Source organism: Hydra vulgaris, chromosome 12, assembly GCF_038396675.1.
Source record: "Hydra vulgaris chromosome 12, alternate assembly HydraT2T_AEP".
Taxonomy (NCBI): Eukaryota; Metazoa; Cnidaria; class Hydrozoa; order Anthoathecata; family Hydridae; genus Hydra; species Hydra vulgaris.
Window position 1 is genome coordinate 75,799,549 of NC_088931.1, and position 22,079 is coordinate 75,821,627.

At 27.4% G+C, this 22,079-nt stretch overlaps 1 protein-coding gene across 1 annotated transcript; it reads right to left on the reverse strand.

Moving 5' to 3' along the window:
- Positions 1–512: 512 nt before the first annotated feature.
- On the reverse strand, positions 513–21,839 carry LOC100202995 (uncharacterized). Its single transcript, XM_065814474.1, has 3 exons — positions 21,664–21,839; positions 20,164–20,196; positions 513–1,822 (listed from the first exon to the last, which is right to left on the reverse strand). The coding sequence occupies exons 1-3, from the start codon at positions 21,824–21,826 to the stop codon at positions 696–698; spliced, it is 1,323 nt and encodes a 440-aa protein (XP_065670546.1). The 5' UTR covers positions 21,827–21,839; the 3' UTR covers positions 513–695.
- Between the last annotated feature and the right edge of the window lie 240 nt (positions 21,840–22,079).

Below are 22,079 nucleotides of genomic sequence, written 5' to 3' on the forward strand. Positions count from 1 at the left end.
ATGTTAAAGCATATTAAATTAAAAAAAAAATGATAAAAAAGAGAATCTAAAATAAATTTAATAAATAATAAGTTTTACTTTTTTCTTTATTTTATATATTTTAAAGTTTTTTAGGATAATTAAATTACTTTAATTATCCTAAAAAATGATAAAAAAAACTAACAGCTATTCGTGGCGGTTGAATGGCGGTTGGATGGCGGTTGGAAAACGATGGGAAATGAAGCTTATTGCATCCAACTTCTATGTAGAAACAAAATTGTTTAGAAACTATTTCCACAATAAAATGTGATCTCTATTACGCCGAAGTCATTGGTTACACTGACCATTTTGTTGAAGTTGATTCTTTACTTATTACCTATTATTCATAAAGAAGAGAAAGAATAATGAAGAAAAAGAGGATCATATAATACTTTTTATTCCGTTCAAATTATGAATCGGAAAATAATTGCTTAACTAAGTTATGTTCTTTTATAAAATTGCCTCAGAAACTTCGTTTAAAAAATTAATAAAACTTTTGTTCGTTTTAATTTTAGATTTAAATAAAATCTAAAACTGCTTTTTTATTTTTATATAAAATTTGTTATAGCAAATATTTTTTGTAAAAATTTCTCAATATTTTTATAAAAAAAAAATTTATTGATGCGCATCTATTAACGATAAAAAAAAAAATTCTGAAGAACATAAAAATTGCATCTTTACTTTAATAACTCGAGCTGCTTGGCTATCTTTGACTTTTTATCATTATTGTGGGGCTCGCAACAATTTTGTGTTATGTTTTTTAAAATTGTGTTATTTACTACAGTTATGTTTGAAATAGGTTGTTTTAAATTTGATGAACTATCTAGAGTTACTTTTTGAAGAGGAGGACCTCTAGAGGTTATACTTTCAGATTGAAAAATTGAGTTAATTGGCGTAATTTGGTTTTTCTTCAAGATACAACATCTTTTAGGGCAGTTTGGATAACAAAAGTTTTGACATAACGGTTGGCAAACCAACTGGTTTTGTTTAACTATTGGAAAATTTTGTCTTAACTGGACTGCTTCAATATCACGAGAAATACCGCCGCAGCATTGGATGGGACATTGCGGCGTGCATGTAGATCTGCAAACAGGAACACAAAGGTTTTGAAACGTTGGAACTGGAGCAATGACTGCTGATAATCTATTAAATGGTTGAAATCTATTAACTTGAGAAAATATCATAGGCTTTTGTTGAAAAATAGGAATACGAGGCTGTGCCAATTGATATATAGGATAAGAATTTCTTAACGGTGACGTTAACGCAGAAGCGTGCGCAATTGGTGATGGTCCAACGTAATTTAGTTGCTGATTTAAAGCTAGATAATTTTGAGGCTGAGGTGGTTGCATCTGAACCGGTGGTTGTACATAGTATGGAACTTGGCTTACTGGAGGAGAAGATGGAAAGTTCTTTTTAATTTCTAATAGACAGCAATCCAGGGTACAACTAGGATAGCAGCTACTAGAGCAACCATATGGACAAGTATTGGATTGAAACATTCCTCCTGCACCTCCTGCACAACACGTAGAGGAGCATTCAGGGAAACATGTAGGCGAGCATATTGGGCTGCAAGAACCAGGAAGTACTACAGTTATTGGAGGTCTGGGAATATGCTTAGCAGCCTGGTAACCAGGAATACAACATCTAAAGTCACAGCCATGAACACATTGATGAGCACATATTGGATCACAAATTCCAACCAATGCTTTTTGTGCATCTTGTTTCGTTTGCTTGATAGAAGCTTTAAGCTTTGTTGGAGCCTTGTTTAATGCTGTTTTTTCTTTAACCTTGGATCGTTTAACACCTAAACAAATGTATAAGTGGCATTTAAAAATACATGAAAGCCTAATTTTATTTTTGTATACATGTATACTTGGGTTGGATGGGGTATTTTTGAAATTTAAAAAATTTTAAAAACTTGATTGTATACTTGGGTTGGATGGGTATTTTTGTCTTTAAATGTTGGGTTTGGTTAATTTTAATATTAGATTTTGACCAACATTTTATAAAATTTTTGTTTTACCAAAAAAATATTGTAAATGAAAGCGGGTAGGCGTTTCATTTCTCCAAATTTTTTTTTGCTTACCTGTCTGATTATACATACACCAAAATATTATTACAAACTTGATTACAAAAATGTTTAATAACAAAGTCTCATTCGACAATAAAGTATGTTAAAAGTAATTAATAACAAAAATACCAGAAAAATAATAAAACATTATGTCTTGCATTTCAATTTAATCTAACAAAGCCCTTTTAACATAATTTTAGATAATTAAATGACTTGACTTATCTCTAATAACCTTTCCTGTAGCTACTTGCATCTAAGCGGTCAGATTAGAAGCAAGCAACGCAAGCAAATATCTTGGTCTGTAGTTGTTTCAGTTAATATCTTCATTATCAATAAAAAATGAATTAATGTTATATGTTAGCACTAGAATCCATTGACTGAAGCATCAAAAATTAAATATATTTTGATATGAGATATACCGTGGTTGGTAAGAAAAAAGTTTGGAAGCTTTGAAAAATTTGAAAAATTGAGTAAAAGAATCGCATTAAGCAGACCATAATTGGTAGAAAACCACCAATAGAACAAAAAGATTGAAACCCATTTTGAATAAGTAAGACATTATGGTATAAAAATGGAATGGAGTACGAAAAGCGATATGCAGAGTTTTAAAAGAAAGTGGTGAAAATTTATATACTGAAAGTGTCGGTAGTAAATTTGGGTGGTAAATATAGTAGGGGTAGAAAGTTTGCTCAAGCAAAAATGAGTTGTAAAATTGTTTAAGTACAAATCTGCATAACATAAAATACCCAGCAACATTGACAGACCGGTGCTGTAAGGTTTTCATCTGGACTTACGGGAACGGGAATTTAACGGGTGAGTGTTTTGGTTTCCGGACGCATATTTTGAAACGCTATACAGGCTCAGAATAGGCAGGAAAATGAGCAATCTGATTCGCTGATTTTGAAAGAGAGGCAAGTGCGATTTTGTTGAAAAATATAATTAAAATCCAAACGAACAGACTTTTGAGAAAAATTTCAAAGTAATGATGTACTAAGTTTATCGATACAAGTCATGTGTTACTATCAACACAGGAAATTCATTTTATTTCAGTAATCTTCAGAGAATTTAAAATGTATCAAAATCTATTTGTGCAAGAGAATTTTCACTCGTAAAAATTTCAATAAAGTTTATCTTGGTGATGAAGATTTTATCTATTGTTAATTTTAAGAAACGAAAAAAAAAATGTGTTGAAGTAAATTTGAAAAAATCTACAAATATGTTTCTCTTAAAATATGCTCTTGGCCTTAAAGCATTCTCAAATACATAGTTTATATAAGTATGTTGTACGAGACCAATAGTGAAGCACTTTTGCATACAAAGTTTATATGCAGTTTTACGTGACTTCTGGTGAAGAACTTTATTTATAAACTGATTTACATGTTTATTATAAAGAGTTGAAAATTAGAGTTTTTAAAAAAAGAAAATTTGTACTAATTGCAAAACTAGCTTACATGTTCCATGTCAATATATGAGCTCTGATTTTGTTTTCATGCTTTGTTTCAACCATAGTTTGGAGGAGGCTGATATATTTTTTTATTATGTAACTTTAATAAAACATCGTGTTAAACCATTAAAAACTTTTTTAAAATTTAAAAAAATTTTGGCAGGCTACATTAAGTTATAAAATATTTGAAAATTTAACAAAAAAAGTGATATTTATGTTTGTCTACAGAACAGTAATTTTTGTACAGTTACATATAAACACTGACATTAAAAGCAAGAAAAAGTATTGAAGTCAAATAAGTTAACCAAATAAAAGTGGATTATGGCATAAATAAAAGTGGATTATGGCAAATGATTGTGGCATTTTTTGTATTGTATTAATTGAAAAAAAAGGATGTAAAAAACTAAGTCGTTAAAATCAAACGTTTTAATGAAAAATGAGTAATAAAAAAAAGAAAATAAAATTATCAAAAAAAAACAAAATAAGTTGTCGTGCTATGAATATTTTTGCTATTATAATGTGTTTTGCATGTATAAACTCTTGAAATATTTCACTTGAATTTGCATGTGTGCAATTTCTAAATGCGTTTCTGATCAAATATAATGTCTGTGTTCTATAATGCATGCTCGATACAAAGTTTATACGCAATTGCACCAGACTACTGGTAAAGTACTTACAATATGCAAAGTATAAATTTTTATTTTAATATAAACCTACAAACCCTGAAGAAGTTACTGTTCAACCTAAATTTTGAGAAGGCTGATAAGGCGTACATCAATATTTTTCTTTATATATATTATATAGGATGAAAATTGGATATTAATCTAATGGAAGTAATTTGAATAATAAATTGGATAATAATCTATTGGAAAATTTAACAAAAAAGTGATATTTGTTTTTTCACTGAACATTAAAACTTTACTGAGTATTAAAGTCAAAAAATTTAACCAAATAAAGGTGAATTATGGCAATTTTTGTAATAAAAATAACTTCATCAAAATTAGCTTTTACATTTGAGGAAGCAAGTTTTCAAAAAAATTATTAATATTACATCAAAATAAAACATGACACATCTCTGTTTTTATATTAATAAACAAGAGATATTCACAGAAATTTAAAAAAAGAACACTTGTTTTTATTGGTTATATCAAAAATTACATAATGAAACTATTCATAAAATTTGTAAATATGGAGTACATTTTATTAAAGGTTTTTTTCTAATTTTTTTAAAGCAGACATTTTTTTTTTCTTCTGGAGTATATAATGTAAAATAAATTATTAGCATTATAAATATATAAAATTTATCAAAGTTTGCTGCTTTATTTAATATTATTTACCATCAGTTGCTATTAAAGGATACACTATCAGTTGCTATTAAAGGATACACATTTTATACTAATTATAGAATACAATAACGAGTATTTTGTTCAGGTTAAAAGCTATATATCAACAAACATGTATTGAGTTTTGAAATTGAAATGAACAACAACATGAACTTGCATGTTTGCAATTTTTCTTTTTTTTACCTTTTTAAACTTAGTTTTTCATAAAGGTATGGTAAGTTGAGAGTTATTGCTTTTGGTAATCAGTTTACTATATCAAAACACACTTGTGGACATCAAGTTATAGATTTTTTCTAATAGCTTATTATGCTACAATGCTTTGTGATCTTTTATTACTATACATTACCATAGGTTATCTAAATTTGCTCTTGCTTACAATTGCTTTTAATTTAAGAGTGTTGCAAATCATCTGGGCTAGCTGTAACAACCAATAAGCAATATTCTCAAACTTTTTTAGTGTTGTATATAATTTATATATGGGAGTAATAAGTGTAAAGTTCTAAAAAGTAATTAGGCTATTTTTTCAAAATACTTTTCTTGCTAAATGATTGGATAAATGGGAACTTAATTTGAAAAAAATTATACCAAGTTAATAATAGTCTATTGATATTAGTAGGTAAATTTTAAAACTGTTTTAAAAAATCTATCGTATGAGAATCACAGCATAGTCAAGTTTTACCATCTGGTTTATAGTTTGTTACAATGATTGTCTTTTTTATATCTTACAATTAGAAAAACAAACTAATTTTTTTAAATCTTTATTTTTAAGAAAAAATTCTGAAAATCACGGATGTTTTGAGTTGTGAGGGTTTGTATAAGTATTTGTACTATATTGCACAAAATTGGATAGAAAAATCATAATTTTTTTTGCTATTATTATTTGGTTTTTTATGAAATTACTCAAATTGACTTTTATTATTCAAGACGTTTTTTGACATTTGTTTTGATTTAAAAATACGCGTAAAAGCATCTCTTTCAAAATCAGCGAATCAGATTGCGCATATCTCTGCCTATTCTGAGTCTGTATAGGGTTTCAAAATATGTTTTCCGGACGGGCCCCATATGGTTAAAAAATGAAGCAAATTTGCTTGATTGGGTTTTATTTGGTTTTTATCAGGGCCGAAGGATCTGGAGATTTGACGGGTTTCCCATAAGGTTCCAATAGGTTTAAACGGGAAAAGATTACTACATCTGTCCAACAACATCCGCGGAGTAGTGAAATAACATCCGCGCATTTTTGTGTAAGAACATCCGCTTTTTTTCTTTACTGAATTAACATCCGAGAAATAACATCCCAAATTTCATCGATGCATAATAATATCTTTAGAAAGATGTAACTACATCCAGGATTTTTTCTCGATGTGTAACTACATCCGTCTAAAATAATCCATTATTAAAAATAAAAAATAAAATGAAATAAATTTCCGGACGTAGTTACATCCGAAAAAAATCAGATGTGTAACTACATCTGGTTAAAATAATGCATTTTTAATTTACTTTTTTCCCGGATGTAGTTACATCCGAAAAAAATCAGATGTGTAACTGCATCTGGTTAAAATAATGCATTATTTAAAAAAATCCGGATGTAGTTACAGCCGAAAAAATCTGTAATGTGTAATTACATCTATTTAAAATATTGCATTATTTAATTATTTTTTCTCCCACATATAGCTTAGGGATCGCTATTTACAGTATACGGTATAGTAAGTTTACCGTCAGGGTTAGGGTTAGGGGTTACGGTTAACCCTAACCCTAACCCTGGCCGGATGTAGTAACATCCGAAAAAAATCAGATGTGTAACTATATCCAGTTAAAAAAAGTTTTATTAAAGAAATAATTTTCCGGATGTAGTTACATCCGAAAAAAATCAGATGTGTAACTACATCTGATTAAAATAACGCATTATTAAAAAAAATAAAATTCGGATGTTGTTACATCCGAAAAATCTACAGATGTAGTTGCACGGATGTTATTATACATCAATGAAATTTGGGATGTTATATCTCGGATGTTATTATACATCGATGAAATTTCGGATGCTGTTTTACGGATGTTATTATACATGGCAAAAACGGATGTTATTGCCCTGACCCGGTTTAAACTGATAATTAAAAAAAATCATAACAAAACTTACTCGATGGTTGCCATTTGTAATTCGTATTGTGCGTAAAACAAATTTTAAAATTTAACTTTTATGCATTATATTTTTTGTATACATTATATTTACAATGTAATTAAAGAGAAAATTGTTTTTCGATGTATTTTTTTACTGTGAAACTCCATTTAAAAGACGTTGTTTTAAAATTTCATTTATTACCATTATAAAAGAATTTTTTTTTATTTTTTTTAAATAAATTTACAATAAGTTTAACATATATGTTTAACATATGTTCCAGTAACTATTAAACATGAAGTAACTATTCCATTGAGACACTGTTTGCATTTTTTAAAGTGATCAAAATATAAAGTTTTTGTTTCTGCTAGTGATGGTAATAACTGCTTTGAGTTTAATCAAAACTTTGGTTTAGTCAGAAACATTTAAAAAGAGTAAACTGGCGAATGTTGTGATGGATAGGTTATATTTAGGGAATTTAAAGCTTTCGAATCGTTTTCATAGATCCACTCTTTTCCATTGATTTTTCTATATTTTATGCAAGCAAAGTGACTAATGTTAACGAAGTTTACCCACCGTGAGATATAAATATTAAGTGTTTACTTATAAATGCAAAAATGGCTTTATTGTTAAGCATCTACTTCATTTTTTGATCATTGATGTTTTTTAACTTTGATTTAAAATTGTACGCTTGTAATATTAACAATAATATCATAATATACATAATATTATTATGTATAAGTTATATATTATTTAAATACAAATTATTTATGCATAATTATATATTATAAATAATATAATTAATATATTATATGTAATATATTATATATAATATATTTATTATTTATAATATAGTATATATAATTGTATATTAATTTATATATATATATATAAGTTATTATTATTAGTAATAACTTATACTTACAATACTTATACTTGTAAATACTTATAATACTTAACTAATGTTTACAATACTGATAAAATTTTTATTGATAAGAACTTTTGCATTCAAACTTTAATTATAAAACTTGATAACTTTAACATAATTATAACTTTAACATAATTATAAAACTTGATAACTTTAACATAAATAACGATAACTAAAAAAAGTTATTATATAGATCATGACCATATGCTTATTTATTATAACTGAGTTATAGTAATTTAAACACTGTTTTTGTTTTCCATAACTTTATTTTAAAATGTTGGGATAAAGTATTAAGCTCTAAGTCATAGGTCTTATATGATAGGTATCTTATGTATATATTGTATTTTGCAGCATATTTAAGAAAATTTCTGCTTGGTGCACTCTGACTGTTAACAATATTTGCATGCTGATATGAGTAAAGGTGACTTCAAAAACCAGAATGTATTTTTGATAAACATTAGTTATAATATAATAATAATGATAATAATTTTTATTATTAGAATTAGTGAGAGACTTATGTATGATAGAATTGCATGAACTTTGGGGGACAAATATAATGATCGGAGTAAATATTACCTTTGTTTATTTCCACGATTAGAGTAATTTAAGAAAATATTATTTTTATTTAAAGAATATTTTTTTATGTGTTATAATATTTAATACTTAAAAAAACATTGACTTTTATATATAAAAGTCAATGTTTTTTTAAGTATTAAATATTATAACACATATAAAAAAAAAACATGTATTATAAAATAAAAATATAAGTATTCAAGTATTAAAAAAACGCATGTATTATGATAAATTATATACATCATATTAACTATGTGGCTGTAAGTTAGGGTTGCAGCTGATATTTCAGCTCCAGCTTTAAACTCATTAGCTTCAAATTAAAGCTGAAGCTGATCAAGTCAGTTTAATCAGCTTGATAGCTGATAATAAAAGAGAATAATACTCCATAAATATTTTATATTAAAAAAAACATATAAGAAATTATTCAATGAAAATCTAAAATAGTGACAAAATTTAAACATACATGTAAAAAAATTTTAAATAAAATTTGCAAAAAGTTTTTGCTGTTTATAAATGTTGCTGTCAGAGCCTAGGCCTAGGACTCTATTCTGGGCGACCCAAATTGGGTTTTTAGAGATTTGTTTAAAAAGTGGTGCTTAAAAACCTAATTTCATTTTTGATTATCTACATAATTTTTGGTAGAGTTTAAAATTCTTCCAAACGATAGTTTTATCTATTAAAATATTGAGTATGAAATCAATCTTGCTGTTATCATATGTGTGCACCAGCTGCTGTTATCATATGTGTGCACCAGCTAGAGCATTTGTTAAGTGTATTAGGGGCACAATGGTTATAACTGATGTAAGTGTTGTGTTCAGAACGGAGAGTGATGTGGCAAGATAATACCCCCACATATTTCATCAATTTTAAGCGCTGATTCAGATTTTTCTCATCAAAAGCATTCTGAACATCTTAGTGGTGTGTTAAATGGAATTAAATTTTGACATGGTGACAAAGTTTCCTTTAGACTTATTGCATCTAGTATGCTTAGGGGTATGCAAAGACTCATCAATTTATGGTTAAATGGCCCAAATAATTTAAATTATCTCAGATTACAGTCAATTCTTTATCTGGCGGATTGTTCCAGATATGTCGTTACATTCCAAGAAAATTTTCTAGAAAACCAAGGTCTTAATTCGATATTAAAAAATGGAAAGCAACTGAACTTAGACTTTTTTTAGTATACATTGGGCTGGTTGTTAAAAGGGGATGATTTAGCCAAATATCTATTCAAACTTTTTAGTACTTTCAGTTGCAGTTCTAATTTTATAATGTTTTATTTTGTTGAAAAAGTATGTTGATTTTACTTGTCAGTTACTAACTTATTTTGTGCAGTTATTTGGTGAACTTTACGGTAAGGATCAACTAGTTTACAATGTCCATTCTTTAATACATTTAGGAAATGATACAGTTAAATTTCAAGTACTTAATAGATGTCCCTTGTTCAAATACAAAACTTTTTCAAATTAATTAAAAAAGCTTGTTCAAAGAACAAAGGGTTGCTCAAATAAACACGTACAAGGATATAAACAAAATTTTAGTATTCCTAATTTGATGGATCAGTAACCATTGAATTGAGACACTGCTACAATTTAACTTATCAAGGTTTAGAATGTTTTGTTTCAGCTAATGAAACTGATAATTGTTTTGAAATTACAAAACAAAAGGATTTAGTTAAAAAGGTTTAAAAAAGCAGAAGAATCCTGTGACAAATAGGTTATGTTAGAGGAATTTGCAGCTTTTTATTTGTTTTATATATATATATATATATATATATATATATATATATATATATATATATATATATATATATGTATATATATTTATATATATATATATATATATATATATATATATATATATATATATATATATATATATATATATATATATATATATATATATATATATATATACAGTGGGCTGCATGAATATAGAGTCACTACTTTATTTTGTGAAATTTTTGTTTTTTTTACAATTATCTTTAAAACCAACTAATCAATACCATTAAAAGTGTGTTAAATGTCTTAATTAATTGATTCTCCATCGAATGGTATATAATTGGAACTTGTTAGGTTAACCAGTCTTGAGTATTTAATTAAAACATACCTGTATTTCTAATGTAGCAAAAATATAGAGTCAACTAAAGTTTAATGACGAGTTGAATTTTCTCAACGAAGTGTTATCCAAGCGATCTAAAATTTGGTGGTTGATTTCTTTTGAGTTATAAACATTCTTGAAAAAATAAAATAAAATTATCTTTTTTATATCTTGAGTTATTCGCATTGGTAATTATTTGGTAAAGTAAAAAGACAATAATGGGTAGAAAAGCTGTTTCAGTCAAGGTACGATGGCGAATTGTAGGTCTGCTAAAAGATAAAACAAAAAGCCCATGAGAAATAGCTCAAATGTGCAATGTTTTGCTTAAATGTGTACAAACAACGTTGAAAAACCACAAGCTACATAATGGTGTCAAAGATTTACCAAGACTTGGTAGGCCTTTAAAGCCAACTTCAAGAGACCAAAGTTATCTCTATGGAAAGGTTAGACGAGACCCTAAAATTTCTTACCGCAAACTTGCTGAAGGGTTCACAAATACGCCTAGTAAAAGTTAGTGTTAGTAATGGGTTGTACAAAGAGGCCCAAACAAGAAAGGCTTAGATTGCTATGTCGCTGCTCGAGAACCACTTTTGCGTGTCTCGAATTGCCTAAAAAGATTAACGTGGTGTAGAGAAAGACTTTACTGGTCTGTAGAAGACTGGGCCAAAGTTATTTTCAGCGATGAATCCAATGAGGTGATAAATTGCAAGTCAAGATTAATCATCAAGAGGCTGGCTGGTGAAAAGTTCAAAGAGTGTTTTTGTGTACCAATGATACAAGGCGGAGGAGAATCAGTTGGAATATGGAGATGCTTCTCCCATAAAGGAACAGGGTCATACAACATTTATAATGGCAGAATTAACCAGTACAACTACAAAGAGACCCTCGAAAGTAAACTTTTGCCAACAGCCAGAGCTTTTTACGAAAGATAACAACAATGGATTTTTCAGCACGATAGCGCTACACCTCACACTGCAATGTTGTTTAGAGAGTGGCTTGATCGGAAGAACATTACAGTCTTGCCTTTGCCAGCTCGTTCTACAGATCTCAATCCCATCAAGAATATTTGGGCTTGGATAGACTAGAGATTGGTCAAAGTAAGCATAGCCAGTGTTGCACAATCACAGCAGGCTTTAGAAAAGCTTTGGAAAGAATTTCCAGAAGAATTATGCCTCCGACTAGTTGAATCGATGCCTCGACATGTTCGTGCATGTGTGAAAGATTTTAAAAAAAAAAATCTTGAATTTTTTTGTTTGAAAAAACTTTTTTTCTTATTTTGTTTATAAAACCACTGTTAATGAAATTTAAAACAATTTAAATTATTAGTTATTTTGTTTGCTTTAAATTTTCAAAAAACATTAAAAAAAAATCATATTAAAAATTAACTGACTTTATATTTAGGCAATCAACTAAATATATACAGGGTGCGGAAAAAGTTCCATTACAAAAATATAAACAGCAAAAACAGCAAAAGTTTCTATACAAGGCGAGAAACAAATTACACTTTGATTTAAAACAAAATAATACTAAAAAGTACTAAAAGAATACTAAGGAATACAAAAGAGCACTATAAACACACTATATATTGAAAGAAAACACCATACAGATAATTTTTTTAAGTTATACTTTTGTATGGGAACTTTTTCCACACCCTGTATATATATATATATATATATATATATATATATATATATATATATATATATATATATATATATATATATATAAATATATATATATATAAATATATATATATATATAAATATATATATATATAAATATATATATATATAAATATATATATATAAATATATATATATATATAATATATATATATATATATATATATATATATATATATATATATATATATATATATATATATATATATATATATATATATATATATATATATATGTATATATATATATATATATATATATATATATATATATATATATATATATATATATATATATATAAATTATGTTAGTGTATTCTACAAACAGAGTGCTCAATGTTTTAAAAGAACAGAGCAATAATAAATTAGTAAAAACACTTATCTTATTTTTGATTACTTTAACACTGTGTTTTACCATCAGTAGGTTCATCAGGAAGAATCTTTTAACACAGTGTTGAAGTAATTAAAAATTAGATGAGTGTTTTTACTTATTTATATATATATATATATATATATATAAATATATATATTTATATATATATATATATATATGTATATATATATATGTATATATATATATATATGTATATAGTTCTATAGATTATTGCATTTGGGAGTACGGAAGGAAAAAAATGATTCTTACGCCAGCAAATACATCACTTTTAATTACTTTTGACTTTTGTCCAACATTAGCGTGTTGTCAGAAAGTAAAAACCAATAATTTAATTACAAACTAATTGTTTTTTAAAAAAATATTCTGAATGTTTTTAACAATATAAACAATGTTTTTATTTTTATTTTTTTTTAATAAAATCTTTTTTTTTTTTTTTTTTTAATAAAATATATATATATATATTTTTTTTTTTACTGTAAATCATGCGTGGAGTGTTGCTACATCGACTATCTTATAGCCTGACTCGCAACAAAGTGCTGCTACATCGACTGACTAATAGCCTGACTCGCAACGGAGTGCTTCTACATCGACTATCTTTTAGCCTGACTCGCAAGGGAGTGCTGCTACATCGACTGAGGGTTTGGTTGGGGCAGGCAGTCTATCAATTAATAAAATAAAAAAATTCCGGTCTTGCATTTTAATTTTTACTTTTTGTCAACAAAATACGGAAAAACTTTCTGACAACCAGTTAAGAGTTCTATATATATATATATATATACATATATATATATATATATATATATATATATATATATATATATATATATATATATATATATATATATATATATATATATATATATATATATATATATATAAAAGCAGAGCTGTTCCTAGGGGCTCATTTGCAAATTTAGGGCCATTTTACAAGTGTAAGGTGTTTTTTTTTTAATTTAGTATTATCTATCTGAAAAATCTTAGGGACTTTGGGGCCCTTTTGAAGGAGGGGGTGCTTCGATCTAGTAGCCACGGCACTGTTATATAAGGTTTCTGATGAGTCTTAGTTGATGAAACCTTGGTGTGAAATGAAAAAAGTTTCCCTCTATTATAAAGATTACATTTAAAAATTATTAGCCCCCGGCAGCAGGCTGTTTCAGTATGACGCCACACTGCTCACCTAAATCAGCAGTATAAGATTAAACAATGGAAAAGCTTCCAATTTGCGAGACAACCATGAAAGCATTCGGTACACGATTAAAAAATCGTTTAAAAATTTGCTTAATTTCGACTGTATTTTTAATTTTTTTTGTTGAAATAAACCAATCAAGTTATATATAAATTTGCTTTTTCTGTAAATTTTAAACATTTAAACGTAGTTTTTCAAGATTTGCAATGGGTAAACCTCGTGGGACCCTTACGAGATACCCGGTGGGAATACCCATATGGGCCCCAGAGGAAAATTGCGGCCAAGATCCGGCGGGTTCCCGATGGGTTTACCATATGGGTCCCAGTTGCAAAACCCAAATGGGCCCCTTACGGTTTTAAAGTACGGGATTTAACTGGGACCCATACTCGATACCCAGCGAGCATACCCATAAAGGCCCCATATGGAAACCGCGGACAAGATCCGGCGGGATACCGTTGGTCTTACTATACGGGACCCAGTTGACAACCCGTATGAGCCCCGTATGTCAATGTTGACTGGATAGCATCTGTAAAATGGTATAAGTCCACCAAAATGAATTTAGGCATCAGCGTATGTGCATAACTGCGTAATAAACGATTTTTAGGGACACAAGGAGTCATGTATAATACACACATCAACTGTTGAATTTTATTTGGCAAGGTTGTATTTCATTTTTTGGGTATTAACTTGAAATAAAATTTAAATCAACTGGCTTGACTGCACAAGTTTGTGCTTATCTGAATTCGCACTTTGTCAACTTTGTCTAATTTTACCAACTGCTTTACACTTATGCAAATTGCACTTACACAAATACTTACGACAGTAAAGTAGGCGTACATAAATCAGTCGATGTATGTATTGAGCTTATAAATTAGATAATTTGATGTTCGCTTATATTTTCTCGAGTTAAAGATTAATAAAACGCTTGTAACAGCCGAACAACCAACATCAACTGTATACTAATTTATAATTATTAATTAAACTGTATAAGTTTATAATTAGTTTATAACTTTATTTGTACTAAATAATCCGTTTGGTTGTCTGGTTTTTATTAATTTTTCTGGTCATTTATATTATTATGGAATTTTGACAAATGGTGTATAATGAGCATCCACAAGTGAAATTTAAAACAAAACAATAAAACCTAAACTCCATAGTTTGTAAAACATAAAACTTAAAACCCATTCTTTAAAGCAAATTTGCACAAATTTTGGTGAAGCGTTTCACAGATATTAGAAGCGGTATTGTTAAGCGTCTAATACGTCTGCGTCTTTATATTATACGTCTGTGTATAAGCTAAGTAAATTATCTAAGTAAAGAATAATTTACTTAGTTAATAACCGGTTAGCCTATGACAAGTAAAATATTAGCTAAGACATTCTCTTTTGCAATAATCAGTAAGTAAAAAATTTTTAGTAACATGTTGAAATATACCAATGAACATTCCCAATTTTAATTTATTATGTAACTTTTCAAAAACTTTGGCTCTAACCCAGACTTCTTACTATTATTGACGAAGTTTTTGAATCTTCAATTAACAAACTTCTAATAGTAACAATTATCATTAGTTCTGACAATCAAAACAAAATTTGATCTCGTTTTAATGCTGGCGTGTTACCCGAAATAACAAATCAGCAGTAGATAGAAAGGTTCTATTAGCAGAAGAATGAAAGAATTTATCAGCAGTAGAAAGAAAGATTCTATCAGCATTAGAAAGAAAGATTCCTGCATTAGGGGAAAGCAGTGAAGCACTTTTATGCTGGACTTCTCCATAGGCTGGTAAATTTAAGAAAGTTTCAAAAATACTTTTCCTTTCTAAATGCAGTATTAAAAATCGTCGTTTAAAAAAAATCAGACAACTTGATGTATTTACTTAAAAATGTAACAAAGTTTCTTTTTCATAGCGATGACCAAGTTTAAAGTTTTTGGAATAATTTTATAACAGTTTATTTTGTCAATACTTTATTTTTTATAAGTTACAATTTTTTTACAAGTTTTACTTTTTTTCTTATCTTATGCAAATCATATTCACCATTTAAACCTTGCATTGGTTTTTGAACTGTGTACTGTTGTTTAAAAGAAAAAATAAAGATAATGTCTTTGCAATTTATTAATATCTATTCCATGTCAATAAAATTAGAGTAAATTAGTTCAGTTTATTTCTATTTTTGTCATGTTCACGTTCATATTATCAGAATTTAATGTAAATTAACATTTGTAAAATTTTATTTCATTATTAACATAGCTCTGGGGGCGAAAGAAGGGAAGGGTGGGAGGGATTAGTGGTTTTGTGACGTCTCGTACTTGACTTGTTGCTACAGAGTTACGATATTTATTCCAACATGTGAGTTTTTTAAATACCATACTCTGAAACTGCTCCATATACTATTCGGTACTAGGGTGCTCCATTTAAACTTTTTTTTGAAATTTTAATCAGGGTTTTTGCAAGTGATAACATTTGTTTTAAAAACGCTAAACATAAAAATTTCGAATTGAGAACGATTTTTAGATCACCTACAAAACATTGAAAGTTAGAATAACAGGTTGCGTAAGTGTTTCGCAACATTTTTATTCACTAATTGTTGTCGTTACATAGTGGGGTCTACACAATTTAATTATTATTTATTTAAAAATAATTATACAAAATTTTATAAATTTAGGACTATTTGTACATATCCCACAAAAGATTTATTAAAATATTAATAAATACGCAACTAATAATGTTACTTAAATGTTATTTTTTGTTTGTTGAAATTTTATTTCAGTTGATTTCATTGAGCAACATACTCCTTTAAAGCATTTTTGATGCTTTTTCACAACTTGAGCAAGTTGTTCTCTTTCTGCTGAATCAAAACATTTGTCTTTGATGTCTCCTATAAGCTTGATACCTCGCTCTGTAATATACTTGACACAAAAAAAATTGCATACAAATTTTTTTCAGCGTTAAAGTCCTCCAAGATGTTCACATGCTCTGCTTGAACGTTTTACTATTCTTCGGGTCTGTTTAATTTTAACAGATTAAAAAGCAACCGTGACTTTTTGCCAATGAAAGACGTTAAAAAAGGTTTTTCTTTGTCGCGCGGAGGCTTCGGTTTAAAGTGAATACTTTAGGTCTTGGTAAGTTTATAAGTTTCTGATCCATCATAGTCTTTTCTGCATAACTCACAGAGTTATCGAACAAGGTAAAGACTACTGGCTCCTTAGATAAGTATTCCAGGTGCCATTCAAAAGACTTGACTGCACTTTAAAGGTCGATTGATTTAAATTTCCTCATTATATAAAAGAAATGCCGGTCGTTAGCAGGAGCAGCATTAGTAATAGCAGATCAGACAAAGTACTTTCCGTTAAAAAAGGAAATGTACTCAGCCATCCTCTCAACCTTTTTTGCTTCTTCATCATTAAGTTTAAAAGTACGAGATAGTTGAAATATTTCTGCATGATAAATGGCTTTTAACATTTTCCTTATATGATGATCAGAATGCGGAATACTTTTTTATGTCCACCAAAAAAAAAAAAAAATAAGTTCCACTAGGTTTCAACAGTCCTCACGAGGAAATATTTTTCCCTCCAAGCATTCCATTGCTTATTTTTTTACAAAAAAAAAAAAGAATAAGTTCCACTAGGTTTCAACAGTCCTCACGAGGAAATGTTTTTCCCTCCAAGCATTCCATTGCTTATTTTTTTACTTCAAGTGCTTGTTGAAATAAAAAACTATTTTTTTCATAAGCCAGTCCCACACTCTAAGTTCTTTTACATACTTGTTAAGGTTATGAAGTTCTTCCTTGAACCTTATAAACAGCTGAACTCTTGGGGGGTGGGAAATTTTTTATGTTATAATAAAAGTTTTTTTTATAAAATATTTCAGTTTATAAATTTAAACTAATTTTATTTTCAAAACACACATAAAACTTTTAAATCTAGCGTGGCTTGTGGTCAAAATTAGAAATATTTTGAAAACAATATTATTAATTTTAACAGCTGTTTTATAATAATTTCAATAGGATTTAATATGTTAATATAAATTTTTTACTTTGGTGAGAAATAAATTAAAAGCTCATCGATAAATTAAGATTTACTTGGTCAGTGATTTTTAAAGCCTATTTACAATGAAAAACTTTGTTTTTATTAGTGACTGAAATAATTATTTTCTAATTTTTTAGGCCAATTTTCATCGATTTTCATCGATTTTTTTTTACTTTGATATTGATTATTAATATTTTTTTTTTGTTTTACAAAAATTAATAAACGGGGGGAAGAGGGGTTTAATAAGCTTGGGGTGGGTGGGTAATTTTCCAAAAATTAATAAACGCTCCCCGCAGCCCCCCCCCCTCCTCCGTTCATTACGGAAATAAAAAAAACTTTTATTATTGCCTTAAAAGAATTAAAAACTTAAGACTTAATGACGTCCTTAAATGCAATTTCGCAACATTAAACTTATAATGGAACAAAAGTATCGAGATTATAATGTTTGAAAAGTATTGGAACAAGAGTTTGAAAAGTATTGGAATAAGAAGTAGAGAATTTGTGTAGAATTATTCCTTAATGATTAAGAAATAAATTGTGTGAACTCCACTAAGAAACAATAACAATTAGTGGGTATTCCATCACCCACTAATTAAAACTTTCAATGTTTTGTGGAGGATTAAAAAATTGTTCTAAATTCGAAATTTTTCTTGTTTAGCGTTTTTAGATCAAATGTTATCACTGGTAAAAACCCCGGTTAACATTTCCAAAAAAGTTTAAAAAGGACCACCCTAATTTTGCGCATGAGCTACAAAATGACAAAACAAAATTAATCTAACGGACGCGAATGCACTTCATGTCGATTTTTGAGGAGAAAAAAAAAAAGAAAAACACAATGACAATTCTGTTGTTTTATGGAAGAGATATTTGGCCAAATTTTTTTCAAAGAAATAATTTACTTGGTTAACTACTGTTTATTTTATTTTATTTGAAGATAACTCTAATCTTTTTTATTGTCATAAACATATTGAAACACTTTTTAAAGTAGTAAATAAAGAATTAAATAAAGTAAACGAATGGTTCGTATCCAACAAACTGTCTTTGAATGTTCAAAAAACGAAATCTTCCTTTTTTCACAAACAATGTTTGAAAAGCTTTCGCACAAGTTCCGCAATTATTAATTTAAAAAGAAGCATTTTTATAGTGTATTTCTTTAAAATAAGTTTCAAAGATTTTGAGGGACAATTCATATTTTGTTTTATATATAAATTGTAAAACAAGATCTATATTAAGTTTGAAAATATTTAAGACACAAAGTGAAAGTGAACGAGGTTCGCAAGGAACAACTCTGCCAGTATCAAATTCGATTCTAACAGCATATTTTGTTTGCTATTCATTTTGCTTAACTTAATGCGATTAGTATTTGTTTATACGATGTTGTCGTAAGTTGTCGTTATTATGAGTAAAAAAAAAAAGAATTAACTTTTTTAAGGACTTAAAGTTTAAAAGTGACTTTTAACTATATAGATCGTGGCAATATTTTTTCTACAGAGTTTATATGCAGTTGATGATAGGTTTTCCTCAAAAATTGCTTCTAAACAATTAACTAATGTTTGGCTTTTGTAAGTTTTATCAGTTAGGAGAGATTTGATAGGATAAGAGGTATATCGTTTGTTTGTTTTCCAAAAAAAAATTGCTCCTAATCAGTTTAAAACCAAATCAAATTGGTATTTATTACACACAGATTTCGATTTATTTTGTTATAAGTGTTTCTTTTAAAATAGATCAATAGCAAAACTTTTTTCACATTTTATGTAATTATAGTTTATAAGCAGGCTAAATAAAATAAAGAAGGGTTCACATTTGTTTAATAAACTGTGCGGCGCCAAATATCTCTTTAATAATGGAATATTGGTCACTAATTTATATTATATAAATGTTTTTTTTATAGTGTATAATTATAACATATTTGATGCAATGAAAGTATGATTTTTTTATATTTGTAATAAAAATATATGATATTGTAATGTATAATTGTTAACAACGTGCTCCAGATATAAATCTGCGTTTTTAAAATTAACAACCAGTTTAACTAAACTCTGCAAACTAAACTTTGGAAATTGATTATGTAATTTAAACTTTTTCCCAACAACTTTATATTCTGTAAAGTTGTTTTTACATAGCAACTTTTAGAATATTGTAATCACTATATAGAATTGGACCATATTGTTTTTTAGCTAAGAAAGAGTTACTCTGCAAGACTAAAAATTTGAGGACGTGACAAGTGACTCAGGAATGAATAGTTTACCAAGTTACATTAAGTTTAATTAAAATGTTACACAAACTTACCAGCTTTTGAGTTGCTCTGGGAGCCAGGGACATCTGTAAAGCAAGAATAATAATATAGATTTTTATCGGGTATGGGGGAAAAAAGAGTAACCTATACCAATAAAAAATGACATGAAAATAATGAGTACACAAAAATAAACATTACTTCATATTTTAAATTCTTCTAAATAACTTTAAAAAAACCTTTTTCCCTATTTATAATTCTAGGCGTTAGAATTATCTGACTAATTACAACAAGTATATATAAAAAAATAAATTATAAAGAAACACTTCTTGTTGTTTTAAGATTATCAGCAACGATCAACTAGGAAAAAATGATTTTTGCTAGTAGTTCTTGAGTTGTTCCGTTCCTGACAAAAATTTTGTTGTTGTCAGAAAATATTACTTATATTGTTTGTTTTTTTAGTAGTTCTCTGATACTAACATTTTCTGAGAACTTATTTAGTTATGAACAGTATTATTAAATTAGTATATAAATAATATATAAGTTATAAAGAAAGTAATATAAGTATAGAATACTAAAAGTATAAATAGAATTAAGAAGTATAAAGTAGTTTAAATAGATAAATTTATTGAATGCTGTTCAATGATAATTTGCAAGCTGATTAAAAAACACAAACTTTGTATTTTTATTTTTTATTTTTTTTGTTTAATATGAAATAGTAGAGATATTTTTATAAATGATCATTATGTTCTTTTCCATTGTTTTCACTATTTATTAACAAAGTAGATATTTTTTGATATAAAGTACAACACGAGATATATACTGTGGTTAAAAAAAAGTTCGAACATTTTTTTTTTTTTACCAAATTTAATTTATTAAAAACGGTTTACCTCCCAATCTTAAGTGTAACAGCAAAAATTTAGCAAGAGTTAGATATTAGGTGTTCAGGTATTTACTTTATATTAGTTCTTGTACTATTGTAATTTTTATTGGAACGTCACAGTTTGTTTCGAAATATATTTGATTGATTTGATTTGGTTACATTACTACTATTATAAACTAAAAGATTATTAATAATAGTAATAATAATAAAATCTATCTAATAATATTTTAGTGTTCGAAAGTTAAATAAATAAGTTATAAATAAAGGTGTTATAGACTTTATTTAATTTATTAATAAATTAAATTTAGTTTAAAATAGTAATAGAATAAAACGCAGTAAATTATTGCCCTCACACTAGGGATGGGAGAGGGGCACTAGTTTTAGGGTTTTTGTTGTAACGAGGCTCCGATCACTGCAATTTTTAAAAAAAACATTTTCATTTGGTATAAGCATAGATATAACCAAGTTTTAAGTTTATTCCATGTCAGAAATTTATCTTTCTTGAACATTAAAGAAGTTACTTTTCTTGAGAAGCAAAAATATATTTTTTTCAACATTTTTTCTAAAACATTCTGTATTTAAAACTCTTTAAGTATATTTAAAAAGGTTTAAAACCTCCAAAAAACTAAAATTTAACTGCAACTTGTATTTTTGTAAAATGAATAAGACTTACGAAATTTTTTGACCTCTTTTTCAAGCTCTTCTTTAAACATAAGTTGTTCACTAGGATCCATGCCCGACAGCAAGTTTGCAATCGAAAATTCTTTGTCGGGTTTCTTTTTTTTGCAGTTCGAACCAATTAACAAAGTGCAAAACATAAATATGTGACAATACATTCTAAAATAAAAATTTTTTTCAACTCTCTTTTTTAATATCTAACATTTGCAATAACAAACTTTGAGATAAAGATTATTGATTTTTAATATTATTTATAATTGTTTTACTCTAGGTAAATTAAATTAAAGTTTATATTATTAATTATTTTCGAATTAATTTTTATAAAATTAATTTAAAACTAATTTATTTCATTTCATAAAACTTATTTCTGTTTAAATTTCCCTGTATTAATTATCATTAGTACAAATGTTT